The sequence below is a fragment of the Peromyscus californicus genome, unplaced genomic scaffold (assembly GCF_007827085.1).
Source record: "Peromyscus californicus insignis strain IS unplaced genomic scaffold, ASM782708v3 Scaffold_16__1_contigs__length_79575227, whole genome shotgun sequence".
Lineage (NCBI taxonomy): Eukaryota > Metazoa > Chordata > Mammalia > Rodentia > Cricetidae > Peromyscus > Peromyscus californicus.
In genome coordinates this window covers 12,330,891-12,348,993 of record NW_026294458.1, presented here as the reverse complement: position 1 = coordinate 12,348,993, position 18,103 = coordinate 12,330,891, and the positions used below count along the sequence as shown (strand labels likewise).

The 18,103-nt window shown below is 44.2% G+C and overlaps 1 protein-coding gene across 24 annotated transcripts in view; it reads left to right on the top strand.

Moving 5' to 3' along the window:
* Kalrn (kalirin RhoGEF kinase) overlaps nt 1-18,103 on the top strand; it is a 612,231-nt gene that overhangs the window by 342,925 nt on the left and 251,203 nt on the right. For 16 of the 24 annotated variants that reach the window (XM_052740400.1, XM_052740397.1, XM_052740402.1 and 13 more), the window contains exons 16-18: nt 6,221-6,340; nt 13,128-13,346; nt 15,394-15,543. In XM_052740400.1, the coding sequence (XP_052596360.1) occupies nt 6,221-6,340; nt 13,128-13,346; nt 15,394-15,543 (489 nt within the window). The remainder of the gene's footprint in view (nt 1-6,220; nt 6,341-13,127; nt 13,347-15,393; nt 15,544-18,103) is intronic. The other 8 variants (XM_052740404.1, XM_052740405.1, XM_052740403.1 and 5 more) reach the window with 1 other exon arrangement.

The following is an 18,103-nucleotide window of genomic DNA, read 5'->3' as shown; positions in this document are numbered from 1 at the left end:
CTGAGGCAGACACTGTTTCTGTTTTGTCAGACGAGGCCACGAAAGCTTACAGGGTCCCCAGACAATGGTCACAACAAGGAAAGAACACAGCACCACCCTCCAGGGGTCTAGGAATGCCTTCCTGCAGGGCAGACACCACCTTCCTTCAGTGGCTGCTGCCGCCTGCTCCACCCTCTCCTACGGGACCCAGTGTCCAGCTGCTTGGGGCCAAGCTCCACCTCCAGAATTATTCTAGGTGGAGAAGCATCTTCTACTCTTAAACATTGTTTTTCTTATGGGCAGTGGTGACTGGAGCTTAGATTGAAATCAACCAAGTGAGCATAAACGTCATTGTATTTACCTGTTGCTTAGTCACTTACCTTTAGGGTGGCCCCTGCTGACGCTTATGTCACACTTGTTACATACAAACTTGTTACAAGGTTGTCATGTTGGGTGGCATGACCTCCATTCCCCCCTCTCTTCCAATCCACACTCAGCAGGAGCTCACACACGTGTGCGCTGAAGATCTAGGAGTCACACACCTGACCTGGTCACTGAGCCACCTAGCCATTCTCAGCCTAACCATGCCAGGGTCCCACCTGAGCCTCCAGGAAGACCCATTATTCATACGGAGGACACGGTGGAAAAGCCAGCGGGCTGAGACTAGGGACATGTATGCAAACGTGTGTACAAATTGTAACGCTCTCAACAGTCATGGCAGGTGCGTTATTTTCATGTGGAAGAAAAGAAAGATCTTACTTTTTGAGAAGGAGCCCCTCCCCCCCCCCCCCGAGGGAAAGTATTGTCTACAAGTGAGAAAACTGGGGTGCAGTAGGATTAAAGCACAGCAGGGGCCTCTTGAGTTGTTAGCTAGAATTTGCACCTCCAAGATCGGGGTTTTCCTCCTTAGGGCCCCACGAGGAAGCCAACAGCAGAGCACAGTCGGGCTTCCGTGGCCTCACCATGTCTAAGAAGATGGGCAGGGGTAGCCTAGGCTCCACAGAAAGTGGCCCTGCTCCAGGTCAGCAGGGCTGCAGCATGTCAAAGTCTACCTGTATGCCCATGCTGGTCCTTTTCATGAGCAGCAAATGGCAGGAATGAACTTTCAAACAAGGCAGAGAGCAGAGCGTTCCTGTTGGACTTGGAAGAAAACCCTCAAGTTCTGGTTTTCTTTGGTTTTGTGTATCACTCCAGCATCAGTGAATATCTGTATGTACTCCCATTCATAATTCTGAGAGGACAGAATTGCTTTCTGCAGGTGCCTCTCAGAGGCATGGCATGGATGACTCACAGGGGAATTGTAGTTCAGATCTACATGAGAATGAAAGCTCTCGGGAGGCAGAGGCAGGTGGGTCTCTCTGAGTTCGAGGCCAACCTGATCTACAGAGTGAGATCCAGGGCAGCTGGAGCTACACAGAGAATCCCTGTCTCGAAAACAAAAATCAAGCAAACAAGCATACAAACAAGGATGAATGTTCTTTAATCTGACTCTCGGGAAACCCGCAACAGCCTTTACTGAGGACAGCACCAGGGGACTGCTGCTTGGTTAAGCCAGCACGCCTCGTTCATCAGGCTTGTTTTCCTTGTCAGGACAGGCTCCTTCCTCAAGGATCCATCTGATCCAGTGTCAGAGGAAGCATTTGTGTCTGATGGAAATTGATAGAGCAGGAAATGCTGATTTCTAAGCAGTTGACACTTGGAAAAGGGAGTTAATTTAGATGTCAGTATTGATCAGGGAAGCTAAGTTCAGATGCAGGCTTGAGAGGAGAGAGAGAGGGAGGGAGTGAGGGAAGAAGAGAGAGAGAGAGGAGAGAGGAGGGAGAGAGACCGAGACTTAGTTGAAGTGCCATTAATGAGGCCAAAAATGGGAGGGAACAACAGTGTATTATGATATAGCTCTGTTGTTGGAGCTCATGCATTAAAGGTTTAGATTTGACTATGTGTGGCCATCATAATCTTAAGTGTAGTTACCTGGAGATTATATTAAGGTGACGCTTTGAAGAATGAAGAATTCATAGACATTAGACGGAAATTTATCTTAGTTATTCCACACAAATGAAATTGATGAATGCCACTGGTCTCTTCCTTAGTAATCACATGTATCTGAGCTAGGCACTACACACACCTCTGGAGGAACACAGCCCATCAAGGGAACAGCTGCACTGATCACAGCGCACAATCCAGGTTCCCAGGCCACCTGCGTGCCTCCCAGATTACTCTGCAGACCACACGGACTTCTCTGGTTTCTTCCAGGAAAATGACTGCTTGTGGTAAAGATGACCTCACATCTATCAGATAAATTCAGGATGTTTGGGGAGGTAGATGACTTAATGGCATAAAAGAAAATGTATTTCCATATGTACTCCTGCAGAGCACTGTATTTAACATTTGAACTGAGCTAACATGGATTTGTAAAATACTGGATTGCTTCTTTAGCCAAGTCTAGCCAGAATTTGCTTATGATCAGGGTAGACACTCAAAAAAAAGAAAAATAGTACCCTGCCCTTGTACTTCTGTGATGAATACTGTGTTCAGTTTTGATGACTGAATGCCAGGGTTAGTAGGGAGCTGGGGCAGGGCCAAGTGAGAGGAACAAATGCACATTGTTTCCAAATGGAGATAATTAGGAGGCCATAAGGAATATGGACAGAGCCTATAAAACCATAAACGAAGAACACACACAACCTCATAAACTTTCAGAACTAAGGAATTCTGAAGGTAGACATCTAAGGAGCCAAGAAGTTATTTTGTGGTTGGAGTTGCAGAAATAACGGTGCCTTAAGAGAGGTCATCTACAGTGACAATTCAGCCAGTTGCCTTGAGGATAACTTTATGGTAGGCATGACCTGGAGAACAGTCATCTGTAAGCCATTTCTCCAACCTACAAGAGAACCAGTCTGGGCTGCCCAGCTTCAGGGCATCATCAATTGCAGATAGCTATTGTCTCCTCCTGGTTTTAGCTTATCTGAGCCTCGTTTGACCTAGGGAAATAATAGGCCTGTGTTTTTAGCTCTCTCACTAAGCAAAGAAAAACTAAGCGGAATTTTTGGCCTAGCACTTCAGTCCCCAAACAATAGTATTCTTCCCAGTCTCTGGTTTCTACATATTCAGTTTCTTTCCGAAGCCCCCGTGGTTGGAGGGACAATCTTTGGGTTTTAAAGAAGTGTGAGTTGTTAGAGCAGGAAAGGACCTTTAAAGATATCTGTCTCCAATAAAGTCTTGGTTACTTTCTCCTTGCCGTGATAAACTACCCTGACAAAAGAGACTTACAAGAGAAAGGGTTTCTCCTGGTTTACAGTTCGAGGGAGCTACAGTCTATCATGGTGGGAAAGCATGGCAGCAGGCAGAAAAGGCCTCAGCACTCAGGAAGCTTGACATGAACAAGAAGTGGGTCACTGTTTAATGTCTGAGGACCACCCTGTAACCCACCTCCTCCCAGACAGTGTGGTGGGAACCATCTTGGAACTAAGTGTTCACACTCATGAGCCCGCAAGCCATTTTACATCCACAACACTAACCCATTAAGTAAATTGTTACTGCAGTTGATTGGTGTGAAATATTACTATTGTGATTTGAAAAAAAAATGCTTTCACATTACAGATTTTATTTTTAGCCTAACCCTTTTGTTCAGTGAAGGAAAGCATGCACATTTCATAGGTGAGAACACTGACCTCTGATTAAATGGTATTTCCAAAATCACAGTTGGACATTAATAGAGCCAATATTTTCTCATTTTAGTTACATACAGTATTTTTCCTACTACCTGGCACACACTTGGATGCTCAGGGGATAATAGCTAGCAAATTTAACAAACCAGAAGAACAGAAAGAGCCTCATAACAGAAAGTTACACCAACCGTGATCTGAGCACAAAGAATAATGATGGCAACCTAAGAAACTAATCCGACATCAAAATGGTACCAACAAGTTCACTTAAATAACTGAATAAAGTTAAACGACTTTTTCTTCTTCTTGGGAGAATTATAACTGAAGAATCACAGCATGACCCATCTTTGCTCCAAACTGAAAATCAAAACTAGTACCCACACAATCATTATCATCAAGCTTAACATTCCCTAGTGCTTTGTGTCAGCCCTGTGATGCCAGAAAGAAAGAGAGGGTTATCCAGACAGGGATGAGAACACTGGGATTCAGGGAAGCTGAGTGATCTTCCAAGGAAGGGACGAAGTCAGGCTTTCCGACTTCAGGTGTTATGCTGCGTCTGCTCATTATGCCAGCTCTGCTTCCAGAACTGACTCAGCGCTTATTTCCAGCCTGGATTACAGCCATCGCATAAACTTCCATGCATTTCTGTATTCCTAAAGTCAGATCTTTAGGACTCTGCAGTCCTAGAATGCCTTTGTAAACAGTATTTTGGAAATGCAGGTGAATAAGAATATGTTAGGATTTACTGAAAGAAGTAGATACTCAAATGTGTGGCATTGCTGGTGGGAATGCCAGTAAATGAGTATCCCCACCACCGTAGCTACAACTGACATGGCTAGAACTAGAGGAACATATTCTAGCAAGACTCAATGAGGACTAGACTAACATTGACTTGTAATGCACGTGCAGAAGGTGTTTTGATGACACCCACTAGTGAGTCTCCAAAGCAAGCAGAAAGCAGTGAAACATGGTAGAGAGACTTAGTTCAAAACATCCAATATGAGCTCCATTTTCCAAAGAGACAAAGAATTTGGCCATGCAGTCTGTGAATGCATGGACCCAGATTAACAGGCAGTTTTTGAAAGTCATTAGCACCTCTAACCAGACAGCCACAGTCCACCAGGGACAACAAGGATTTTACACATACATGCTGAACAGTTATTTCCTGCAGCTAATTACAGATTGGCATCTCATCCACAATCTGCCAGATTGGCCGTGAGTTAACATCTCAATCCAAATCACCCAGCTCCAGCAGGATTTATCCCTCATGTTATCTATGCACAATAAAGTGTCACTCAGTTTCTGCTTGGGAATGAAATTTGCAAGATACCTATGAGAGTTATGGGTCAGGAGACCAGGCTTAGTATTCTCCAGTTTTTCAACCCAAGAAAGTGAAGAGAAATAAAAAAGCTTAAGAACAAACCTGGAATAGATTGTCATGTCTTCTCCTTTACAAGGAGTGACATAAGGATGGTATTCACTGATTTGAAATTTCTGAAGAACTTGTTTTCCTCACCAAGCAAGAGTCACAGGCTCCCTAGAAAAGAAGATGCTTGGCAGTGTTCTTGTGACCACACACCAGGTAGGTCTAGAGCTTAGGTCTTCCCTCTGGAGTGATTATTTGTGCTCAGCCTGATAACTGCAACATTCCTATTTCCTTGAACTCTCTAGACTCTGCTGGCTCTTGCTGCCTCTCTCCTGATAGTTTCCACTTCAGGTCCCCCCCGCCCAGTACTTATTAGGAAACCTAGAAGTGGTATTCAGGACACTGGGTAAATGATGCTGGTTATATTACTTTCCCATTTGCAAATGATCTGCTCTGTGAATTTTGCTCGTTTTCTCTGGCCTTCCCTGGAGTTGTTTGCTCCCTCCAGCTTGTAAGCTCTTGTTATGTAAGGTGGATGGAGGCAGTAAGGATCTGCTGCTCACACGTGACCTGGGTAATCTCCATGACTCTCAAAACATTACTGTGCCACAGCTATTACGTGAACCATGTGAGATTCCAATTTGATGAGAAGATTGCTCTAGACTTTGGGGAGTTCACATTTTTAAGAGGGAGGTAAGATTGTTTCTAACAAGAGGGGTGAGGTGGAGACGAATTCAAGAAGTTGTTATTGGAATTGGGCCCTTTAAAAACAAAGAGTTGGGGAAGGGGAAGCAATAGGATCAAAATATATGATATGAAATTTTCAATAAATAAATAAAAACAGATAGAAAAAGATACCAACAATTGGAATTTATGTATATCATTCTCTGGACTAGAAAGAACCAAAGGCATGCATAAAATACAGCCATATGAAGCAGTGTTAATTAATTTGGTGGGGACATTGGGACAGCAGGATGGTAGATACAAGGAGGAAGTGACATGTGGGGCTGAGAATATATCTGGTCCATACAGTACGTGCCTATGACATCAGACACTGGGAAGATTGGGACAATAACTGGGTGAGGTCCTTGCTATATCTTCTCTCTAACAGAGACTCGAAGATAGCCCTTTGAAGTGCCCATAGGGAAGGCTACAGCTCTGGAGAAACTGCTGAGGGCCATTTACCTGTGTGCTTGTCCCAACTGCCTAGGTTCTGGGATGGATCCGCAATGGAGAGTCGATGCTCAACGCCAGCCTGGTCAATGCCAGCTCTTTGTCGGAGGCGGAGCAGCTGCAGCGGGAGCATGAACAGTTCCAACTAGCCATCGAGGTAACACCCAAATCTGGATGCATTGTCTGCTGTTCCCCTTTTGCCTCTGGGCCTCAGGTAGAATGGCTGTCTGAGACGCCAGCATTCCCTCAGGTGGTGGAGCTCTGGCTCTTTCTAGTGGCATAGTGCAGGAACTTCCTTCACACTCAGGTATGCCGAGTGCAGGTTTCTTTCTGCCCCCAAGGTATCAGGAGTCTTCTCTTCATACTTCAGATGAGATGCTTTGCTGCTCCTGGTGCCTTAAGGCTCTGGTCCAGTGAGATTTTTTACCCAGTACAAACTATGTACCAGGTGAGAAACACAAAGCTAAAAGGTTACAGGGCTTCCAATGGAAGACATGAGAAATGAGAATAAACAGGTGTGCAGGTCAGTAGGAAAGTGGAATACTTTTAAACACTTGGATTCGAGGTTAGAATCTGGCTTTTGACAGGCAGCACAAGGGTTGCCGCCGACGGTACCATATAGTTTGCATGGTGAGAGAAGCCGTTCAGTAATGCCAGCACCGGCCATGTTTGAAGAATAAACTGCAACCGGGAATGTACCACCTGGGACTTTTTAAGAGCTGATTTTAAAAGAAAATTCCACCGAGGATAAAGTCATGTTGCCTTGCTTTAAATAATTCCTTCAATTATCTTCCTACTAGGTCCCTCTCCTCCCAAAGAGTCTTAGCAGATTGCTTCGCAGTGGTGGCTGAGGAAGAATAGAAATGGGGTGTAGAGCTATATTAAAATCAAAATAAGTTCAGCACCAGTGGGGAAAGAGGCAAAGAATAAAAAGATCTCAGATCCTTGCTACATGTGGTTCCGTGTAGAACTTTGCCTACTTCTGAGTATGTGGGAACTACAGCGGGGCTGTTTCCTTTTAAAATGACCACCAGCAAAACTTTTTACATGATGGTGGCTGAAAAATAATGAATTTTAATTATCTCTGCTCATAAATATCTTTCAATGTAGCAATGCAACTGATGGCTAGCCTGTTATAAACTAATATTAATTGAATTCAGCCATTTAATTTTCCAGAAGCCATCCTACATGAATATAAACATGGTGTTAAGACGAATGTTGTGTCTCCATAAGATACTTGATATCTTCTTAGGGACTATTGTTAGTCCGGGGTTTGAGACTGAAAAGCAAACAGTATGGTACACATAAGAGTATAAGCAAGTCACTTGCTACAGAAGAGTTACCCAGAAGCAAGCACTTTTATATCTGTTACAGTTGACTGGCACTCCCAAATCAATGGTGGTGAAGCTCCTCAGGAGAGATCTAGATTGGGATTATAATCAGGTACTTAGTGGTCAAGTGTCTACAGCAGTGGTTTTCACACTGTGGGGTGAGATTCCTTTGGGGGTCAAAAGACCCTTTCACAGAGGTTGAATGTCAGATATTTACATTGCGGTTTATAACAGTAGCAAAATTACAATTATGAAGTAGCAACAAAATAATGTTATGGCTGGGGGTCACCACAACATGAGGAACTGTATTATAAAGAGTCATAGCGTTAGGAAGGTTGAGAACCACTGGGCTATAGACTTAGGCAGCAGACTAGGGGCATGGTATGAAGCTGTGGGGGATTTCAACAGAGATAACTCTTGGTCGTCTTCCTCCTTGAATATAAATATTTGGATTGAGTAATTACATTTCCTGTCTCTTAATCAAATATCTGACAAGTCAGGGCAAGTGTCACAGCACACCAACGTAGCTCAGTGAACTTTGAGAAGGAGTGGGAAATGTTGCCACAGTGTATTGAAATACTAAGCTCCATGTGACTGTGTACGAAGTACATGTTCAGTTGGGGAAATGCTACTGCATTGCTACATAGTAGAGCATGGCCAAGGATAAATATATCCTAATCACTCCTAGGGTTTTGTGGGGGTATTACTTGAGTAAATAATTAATGCTGAGCTGTAGGTCACTGAGCTATAGGTCACTGTAGGGTTGGTATCTGTGATCTCAAGGATAGCAGAGCAGATAGAATTATAGAACATCTTGAAAACGGAAGGTCGTCAGGTTGTGGTGTAGCCAGACAAACAAGGAGCACAGCCAGAATTGTGCATATGCTCCTTCTCCAGACAGCCTATGGTCCTCTGTAAACTAAGTGTAGACTGAGCTCTGCATCAAGAGAAAAATATGCCAGAGAGGATGTAAGCAATGTTTTTTGAGACAAGGTCTCACTGTGTAGGCCAGACTGACCTTGAACTCACTATGTGGCCCAAGCAGGACTCAAACTCATGGCTGTCCTAATGTTCAACCTCCCAAGTGATGGGACTCCAGATATGTACCCCTACACCTGGCCAGATGCAAGCCATTTTCAAGGGAGGATAAGCAGCCTAGTGTGGCTTTCTCCGTGTGCCTGTGTTACTGCAGGTCTTTGTGCTGATTGCTGGGGGTGTTGCAGGAGTATAATCTGCCTTCTTAGAACCCAAGAAAGAAAGCTCAAGGGTTTCACAAGGAAAATAAAATCGTTATTGGTGAGGTGGTGATGCAATTTGTTGTATAAACTGAGACGTTTTTAAGGGTGAAGGGGGTGCCGAGTGTAGTGGCCACTCCTATAATCCCAGTGCTCCTGGAGGCAGAGGCAGGAGGATTGCAGAGCCGGCCTGGGCTACATAGAAAGACCCTATCTCAAACAAAACAAAAGGAAAAGTGAAAGAGGGGGTTATTGCTATTAAGCTAGAAAAGCAGTCATACGCTGGAATGGTCCTGGCCAAGCCAGGATAATGCTAAGCCTAGCTTTGGTGGCTTCCCTTGAAAGGTCAGAATTTGTACCTTATACAGCCTTCTTTTCAGGGGAAGTGTCCCCAGAACATTCTGAATAGAGAGCCAAACAGTGTCTCAAAGCAGTGTAGTTTATTAGTAACCTGGATTCTTATTAGTTAATGCCCTGGGTGCACCAATATGTCTTTCAAGAACTGTGGCATTCATAGAAAGAAGCTCAATTTTAAAATCCATTTTTATTTGAAATCCTCCTGTGCATTTAAGCATAAATATTATACCAGAAAAGTGGTTAAAACTGGATAATAAATTCAATTGATTTGGTTCAATTTTCTTGCACTTACGCCTACTAAATATTAATGTCCTTGATAATCCACGTCTTAAAACTGTAACACTCAATAGGATTAGATGATAAGGAGTCAAAGTAAATGCAAAAAATGGCTTAACCTTAGCAAAGCAAAGATTATGCCACCCGGATAAGAATTTATCATTTAGGAAATTAAAGAGGAAGGCGGACTCAGAACTGTAACAGAATAATGAGTTTCAGAGTAAGGGGCAGAGTTTATTACATGACACAAATTATAGAAAAGTCGAGATTACTCCAAACTATCTGAGGAAAAAACATTAAAACAAGTTTATGGCGACAGTTATGTGCTAGTTTTACACGTTATGGGCAGAAGAGATAATTGTCGTAATCACTGACATTCATCTGGAGAACCTTCCTCCAAATGAGAAATGCTGTAGCTTTCATTCTAATCCTAGAGGAAAAGTGACGTGCTGTAAAAGAATCTAAGTTTGGGAATAGTCAACCTCAAGTCTGGTTTTCTCGCTTGTTTTGTTGTAGGTTTTGAGGCAAATCGTTTAGCCTGTACATCTTAGTCTCTGAGATGGAAATAAAATCCACCTCATAGAAAGGCTGTGTGAACCAGAAAAGTCAATACATAATCACAGGGGCCAGCACAGAGCACACACACCCTGGGAGAAGTGAGAGCCATTTGACTGATACACACACGCACACACACACACACACACACACACACACACACACATACACACACACACATACACACACACACACACACACACACACACACACACACACACACACACACACAGTGACAGTTTTACCTTCTGAGTAACTGGAACCCTCCAAGAGTTAGCTAAGTGACAAAGGAGTTCAGAAAAAGGGGGTGTCCCCTGAGTTTAAAGCCATCTGAAAAGGCTCATTGAAGGAAGGCAGATTTGAGGGAGCCCCAAAGAACTGATAGTCTTACGGGGGCTTTGGGGCATTTACCAAGGACAGGAAGAAGGAAGGGCCAGGCAGGAAGGTTTGTGGCTTGCTTTAGGAGGGTTCGGGCGGGGGAGCTACTTGGTATTGTAAAGCAGTTATAGACCATGTCATGGAGAGCTGTTAGGACTGCCAGTTTGAACCTAGTTTTGAAGCAATGAGGGACCCACAGAAGACTTTAGAACTGAAACAGGGGTGGTACTGATAAAATGAAAGCTGTAGGGATGAAAAGAATAAGTCACTACATTACAAGCACTTCATATTCCATCAAATTAAAAAACTGCTGGAAATGTCCACGATGAACTGGGGATGTGGTTCAGCAGTGGAATGTGTGCTTGGCATGTTCAGGACCCCAAGATAAATCCTAGCATCACACATGCAAAGGAAAAGAAAAATGAAATGTGAGGAATGGCTCTATGGATTTAGAACTGGAAGGGAAGACAGTTGGCCACCTCTCCTCCATAAAAGTGCATATATAAAGTTGTAAGGGCTGGGTTGGGTTGGAGGAGTGGGGAGCAGCAGTCAGGGATGAGGTCAAGACTGTAATTCTAGGTGGCAAGGAAAATGAGTAGGAGGAGGCCATCAACATAAGTGGCCAGTGACTTTGGGGAGGTGTCTTAAAGAGATGGGTTTGGCTTCTGTTGAGGGTTTGGTATCTACCCTGCATCAGATAGCGGTACCTCCTCAGAAGGGCGAGAGGTGGGCTCCCTCTCATGAGAAGACAATGCCAGAGGAGGATCCCACAGTAAGAAGAGGCTTGCTGGGACTCTCCTTCAGAAGGGAACTAACTGAAGCCAAGGGAGTAGATCAGGGTTCTGGAGAGGTAAACAGTCAGCCAGAGATGACCTTGGCACCTCTATGTTTAGGACACAAAACAGTGTCAATAAAACAAAGACAATCAGGGGACTTGTGGGGATGCTCTGCCCTCTACTTTCTCCAGCTTCATTCAGCAGTGAGGAGCCCAGCACTGACTCAGTCATCAGGACTTTGGCTATCAGGAGGAAACAAGGCACAGGGCCTGGGATGCTGGCGGAGTTGCCGGAGTGGAGGTGCCACAGGCTGAGGTGGAAGCTTTATAGACTGGGCAGTGTAAGGAGGGATGTGCAGGATGTAGTCTGATGGGAGGGAAAGGCAGGTGTGGTGAGGACCAGGGAGAGGGTTAGATAAAAAACAAGGGAGGTTACCTGTCTTTAATCCCAGCACTTGGGAGGCAGAGCCAGGCAGATCTCTGTGAGGTCGAGGCCAGCCTGGTCTACAGAGCGAGATCCAGGACAGGCACCAAAACTACACAGAGAAACCCTGTCTCGAAAAAACAAAAACAAAAAAAAAAACCCAAACAAACAAAACGAGGGAGGTTACCCTTAGACCCAAAGAGAGCTGAATAAATCGGCTGTTAAGAATGGTCTCAATCCTCCTGTCCCAGCCGAGTAGAAAGGAATTCTGGAGTACCCTTGTGTTTCCAGCCACCCTGTCCACCACGAGCTGAGCCAACACTGAGGATACTGGTCACAGCTGAGGTTGCGATGACTTTGCCAAGTCAGCAGCACTCTCACGGTCTCTCAGGATTGTCCTAGTCAGGGTGACTACTGCCGTGATGAAACACCATGACCAAGGCAATCTGGGGAGAAAGGAAAAGGCTTATGCTTCCTGTCACTGCCCATCATCTAAGGCAGTCAGGACAGGGACTCAAACAGGGCAGGAACCTGGAGGCTGATGCAGAGGCCATGGAGGGGTGCTGCTTACTGGCTTGCTTAGCCTGCTTTTTTATAGAACGCAGGACCACCACCCCAGAGATGGCACCACCCACTGTGGGCTGGGTCCTCCCACATCAATCACTAGTTAATAAAATGCCCTACAGGCTTGCCTGCAGCCCAATCTTATGGAGGCAGTTCCTCAACTAAGGCTCCCTCCTCTCAGATGTCTCCATCTTGTGTCAGGTTGACATAAAAACTAGTCAGCATAGGAATCATCACCTCTGTGTTTTGTCTTACAAAGCTTGAACCTCTTTTTTGTGTTTTTTATTTTTTTCCTGCCACCTAGTCCTCCAGCCAGGTGCCCTATCCTCTTGCAGTTCAGGTACAGAACACAGTTAGCCAGACTCAGAAACAATAAAATAAGATGCCTTTCTCCTGAAAGCCCTTGTAGATAACAAACGGACCCTGCTTTGAGCTCATTCTTGACTGCTGCTGGGCTTCTTTGGTGGAGTAACTGTGGTTAAGGGGTCGGGGGTGAGGGGTCAGGGGTGAGAGGTCATTCTTCAGATCTAGTGCCCTGCCTGCCAAGTTTACCCATTCTACCAGAATCCTTTTCAAGTGATTATTAGTGTCTAAGATTGTGTGTTGCCAGCTGAGATTTGTGTGACATGTGTTGCGGGCGGGGGGTGCTTTCTTAATTTGTAAAATGCTGCATCAGTAATCATTGAAAGTTCAGTGATGAACAATTTTATGATTAGATTTGAAAAGGAGATTAAACTAATGAGCAGGTTTCTACACAACTTCTGTTTCTCTACTGTGTGAACTGAAATGTCCTTAAAATCTAGGGTAATGGAAGTAGGAAGTTGGGAATGGGGTCAGGAGTTAGGGTCCTGAGAGACGAACGAAAATGTATGATTTCCTTTTTTAAAATTGTGCTTTAAAAGACAATAATGTATTAATCATGACAAGTGGATCCGTCATTTAAAGCTCTTTAACTTTTCTGCATCTTTCCAATCACACCTCACTCCACCCCCTCCCATATCACACCTGGGCTGCTCCCACGGACCTCTCTCTCCTCCCCTGGCGCCCAGTCCCTCTTTCACGCCACTTCCTTGCAGAAGACGCACCAGAGCGCCCTGCAGGTACAGCAGAAAGCCGAGGCCCTGCTCCAGGCCGGCCACTACGATGCCGATGCCATCCGGGAATGTGCCGAGAAGGTGGCCCTCCACTGGCAGCAGCTCATGCTAAAGATGGAAGACCGGCTGAAACTAGTCAATGCCTCTGTGGCCTTTTACAAGACCTCTGAGCAGGTGAGGGGGACGTCTGTGAGATGTGGGCTGAAGATGGAAGAGGCTGTTTCCTACCACACATTGCGGTACAGCATCAAAAAGCCAGACCTGCCAGCACTAACCTTTGAGAATAAAACAATGGCTTGTGGAAACACTACCATTGGCTTTCTTATCTTCCTCTTTTCCTTTACAGCAAGGAACCATGTGAGTTTTTTTCATAAATTTCTCAAACTCATCAGAGCAATAGGGAGGTGTTGAAGTAGAAATTGGGTGTGCTGAATGCTAGATTTGAGCAGTGTATCAACCAGCCATTGTCGTAATAATGCTGTGTGACAAGCTGTCCCCACACTTGGTGATCTATGTTGGCATTTGTTTTCTGCTTAAATATCTAAGATCCAGCTGATTTCACTGAACTTGGTGTAGCTAGACTCCAAACTGCACCTTGCATCTAGCTTGTTTATGTGTCTTTATCCTCCTCCATCAGCAACTACGTAAAACACATTCATAGTCAAAAGAACCCAGACTCTAACCATACAAGACCACATCGGGTCTTTGATTCTGTCCTGTTGTGGAACAGGTCTCAAGTGTCTTCGTCTTAACATTTCTGCATGTTGTTATCTATTTTATCTCAAGAATTGAGCTCACCTGCCTGCTCTGTCTTGTGTTAAAAGAAAGAGCAGAGGTGATCGGGGACTAGACAAGCCAGCTTGAGATTGGGGACAGACTCCTTGTGACATGGCGAGCATGTGTGGCCATGAGGAGCGGGTTTCTGCATGAGATGTCCTTCAGCTGAGTTCCTAACTCAGTGAACAGCCTGTCCAAAAACCACATCCTTGGGCGAGGCTATAGCTCAGTTAGCAGAGTGCTTGCCTAGCAAGCCCTTGGTTAGAATTTCAAGGTCACCCTTGGCTACATAGTGAAGTTCAAGGGCTTGGTGAGACCCTGTCTCAAAAACAAACATACTCTTGCCCAAGAGGAGTGGCTTCTTCAGAGGAGGCCAAGATGGCTACATGTGTTCTCCCCGGCTTCTGTTCAATAAGTAACTAATGCTGTGGATGGAAAGTGTAGGAATTTAGGTTTCTGTTTTCTGTTGGCTTGTTTTTGCCATGCTAGGGATGACATCCACCTTCTTCTGCATGCTAGGCAAGTGTCTGCTGAGTTCTTATTTTCTGTACCCTCCCTGCCATACCAGGCTGCCACAAGACTCTCACGGTAACACTCTACCTAACTCCCTCCAAACCCTCTTCGAATGCTCTATTCTCTTCTGAGGTCATTTATACGGTCACTCAGCAGGGCCTCTCTGAAGTCTTATAACTAAAACAAAAAAAAAGTTTTTGAGGTTAACTCAAATGTATTCTTCCTCAGGAAGAAATGTGATTTTATAATAGATGTCCTAAAGATGTCACTGCCTTATGGTAGGACTTGGAACATCTGTCCCCAGGGAAGTAGAAAGATGACTTTTGTTTATGGCCCATAAATCACACGAGAGGCAGCTTTACCCTTTACTACTTACTGCTCAAGGCTCTTGACTGACAGACAAGTACAGATGCTGAGGCAAGCCAGCAAGTCTCTTCTCCAAGCCTGGTCTACATAATTCGTAATTATCATGAGGTAATACAACAATATAGCTATACAATATAATATATGCACACATACATATGTATATATGGGTTTGAGATACATATGATGTATGTGTATATATGTATGTGATATATGTGTATATATATATGATATATAATATTGAAGTCCCCTAAATATCCAACTCGTTTCTTCATTTCTTGCTCTTCATCATAGTCCTGAGTGAAATCATCAACCGCTTTAGCTTAGTCCTCAGCTGTAAAAGATAATTCCACAACCTCCATCTCCAGCCACAGTCCAAGCTCCAGTCACGAGGTTCTCAAGAATGTCTCTTCAGAGTATTATCTTGGGAGTGGAGGCCACTCTGAATCTCCAGGCTGGATGTCACACACAGAGTGTCACTGTGTAGAGTTCTGTTGCTGAAGTTCGCAATGAATACCTGCTGGGCAGTTAGTTCCTTTACTGAGCCTCTTCTCCCATGATTGACTAGGTGTGCAGTGTTCTGGAGAGCCTAGAGCAGGAATACCGGAGAGACGAGGACTGGTGTGGCGGGCGAGACAAGCTGGGGCCGGCGGCGGAGATGGACCACGTCATTCCACTCCTCAGCAAGCACCTGGAACAGAAGGAAGCCTTCCTGAAGGTCAGAGCACACTGCCACACACGGTGGTCTCAGATTCCAGCCCCAGTCTCTCCTCTCACCAGCCAGCACCCACCTACTGCTTCATCAGGGCTTCCCATGCCTCTGGATTTTCCCACCTCTTTTGTAAAGAAGGAAGGGGTTGAAGACGTATCTCCCAGTTAGTTCATAAAAGCCATAAGATTACACTTTAAATACTCACTTCTTTCTTGACACTTTTTGGTATCTCTAGGTATGGGATACATTATTATTGCCACTGCCACATTAGGGTATTCCAATATCACATGGTTATGGTCACGTTCTTTTACTCACTTACATCAATTTATAAAAAAATAATTTTTTGTTTTCTCCTTTTGTGGTGCTAGAGATTGAACACAGCAGGGCCTCCCTCATGCCTACTAGGCAAGCACTCTACCACTGAGCAGTAACCCCAATCCTAAAATGACCGTTTGGCTGAAAAGTGCAAGCCTATTTAATAAAGTTATTAAAACAAATCTTTTAGTCAATAAATTTGATACTCTTTATCATTTGAAAAATTTTCAATTAACAATAAATATCACCATGTTTATTCTATGTGAAAGCAGAAACACATTTCCTGGGGGTTTCTGGTATGGCCCTAGCATCTCAGGGAGGGGAACCAGCCCTGTTGCATTTGGACTTTTAGCGGAAAGGGAAGTCCTTCTGAATGTCCCCCAGCAGCCCTTGGTCTTCCCTCAGTGGGCTTCCCGGTTCAGGCTGGTCAGCAGACTCCACTCCCCCCAAACCCCACACTTTCATGTTCTTCTTCTGGGATTTCTCAAGGGATGAAAGAGAATTTATGTACCCTGACGTGCCACCACTGAAGTCACACTTCTGTAACTGGCTCACTTTTTCATTAGAGCTCATCTCCTCTTGACCATCAAACCTTTTTGTTCCTTTCTTAAAACCTCCCTGGTACCTGCCTCCTTCCTTGTGTCTGGTATCTGCACAGGTATTGGTTAGAACCCCAAATAAGCAGCTTTTACTAATACAGATAAGTAGAAATGTTCTCATACAGAACTTAAAATAATTGAAAAGTTTTCTCTGTTGCAAAACAGAATTTAAAACAATTGTAGGGGCATGTGAAGGCTTTTAAATAGAGTTATAAAAGTATTTCTTAGTGGGGGTAGGGAGCTGGAGTCTGCTGCCCAGAGATGGCTCAGCAGTTAAGAGCACTGGCTGCTCTTCTAGAGGACCCAGGTTCAATTCCCAGCACCCACATGGCAGCTCATAACTGCCTGTCATTCCAGTTTCAGTGGATCTGACACCTTCACACAGATACATATGCAGGCAAAACACAAATGCACATGAAATAAAAATAAATAAATTATTTTTAAAAAGTGTTTCTTGGGACTGGGAAATGCTTAGTGGAGAAGAGTGCCTGTTTGAAGGCCTGGGTTTGCATCTCCAGCATGCATGTAAAGAGCCAGACGCGGCCTCACACGCTCCATATCCCCAGCACTATTGAGGACAGAGAACTGAGGATCACTGGGCCTTGCTGGCTGCCAGCCTAGCTCTGGTTCTGTAAGAGACACTGTCTCAAGAGAATAAGGTTGACAGTGATGGAATAGGACACCCAACCTCCTCTCTGGCCTCTTTACATGCATGTATGGGCATGTACATCCACACACACACACCTGCACAATACACCACATACATATGCACAACACACACATGCACATACAGAGAGAAAAGTAAGGATTATTTCTTCCTAAAATTAAATGATTCTTTTAAAGAAGAAAGAAAACTCTCTGGACCAGTGTTTCTCATATATTCCTAAAGCCGTGAAGAAAAACTCCCTATCATTGTAGGAAATTGCTGCCCAACAGACAGTGCATGGCTTTCTGTTTATTCTTATTTATTGAACCATCTAGAAGTCCTTAGCCTTGGACTTCTACTAATGGCTTCCAGTTCATGAGCTTTTGAGTTCCCATCAACTTAATGGTTATATTTATATTTATTATGTAACAGTCATTGTAATTATATAATTTGTATGATAAAAAGCTAAGTATAAGAAGATTTTAAAAGTTAACAGTTTGATTTACAGATAATTTATTAATTTTAAATTAGTAAGCAAGTATATACTAGTTTTATAGCTATGGGGGAAACTGGTTTTTAGAGAAATTTGAAAATTATATGGGCTTAAGGGACACTTAGAAGTACTCTGTCAGGAGGTCTGGATTCTAGATCTGAAGTGCTTCCTTCCTGCTGCTCTTCCCAGCCCTCAGTCCTACTCATGAGGAGAATGTGGCCTGTCCTCTCCGCCAGCCAACCCTGATGGGAGCCTTCAATGGCTCTGGCTCTGACTCTTTCGTGGAGATTAATATTTCCCAATAAGAGTGTACTTGTTAGTGTTATTTAGATATGGGGAACGTGATGGGCCATCAGGTTAATTTGAAAATTGTTGGTAATTTGCATTTAGATTTAGGATTATGTTATCAAGTACGTTTGCTAAATGTACTATGCTAACGTGGGTTTCTGTTCCCTGGGCTTGCTCCAGTGGTCCTGTAAGAGGTATTCTTGTAGAAGAAAACCAGCCTGGGCC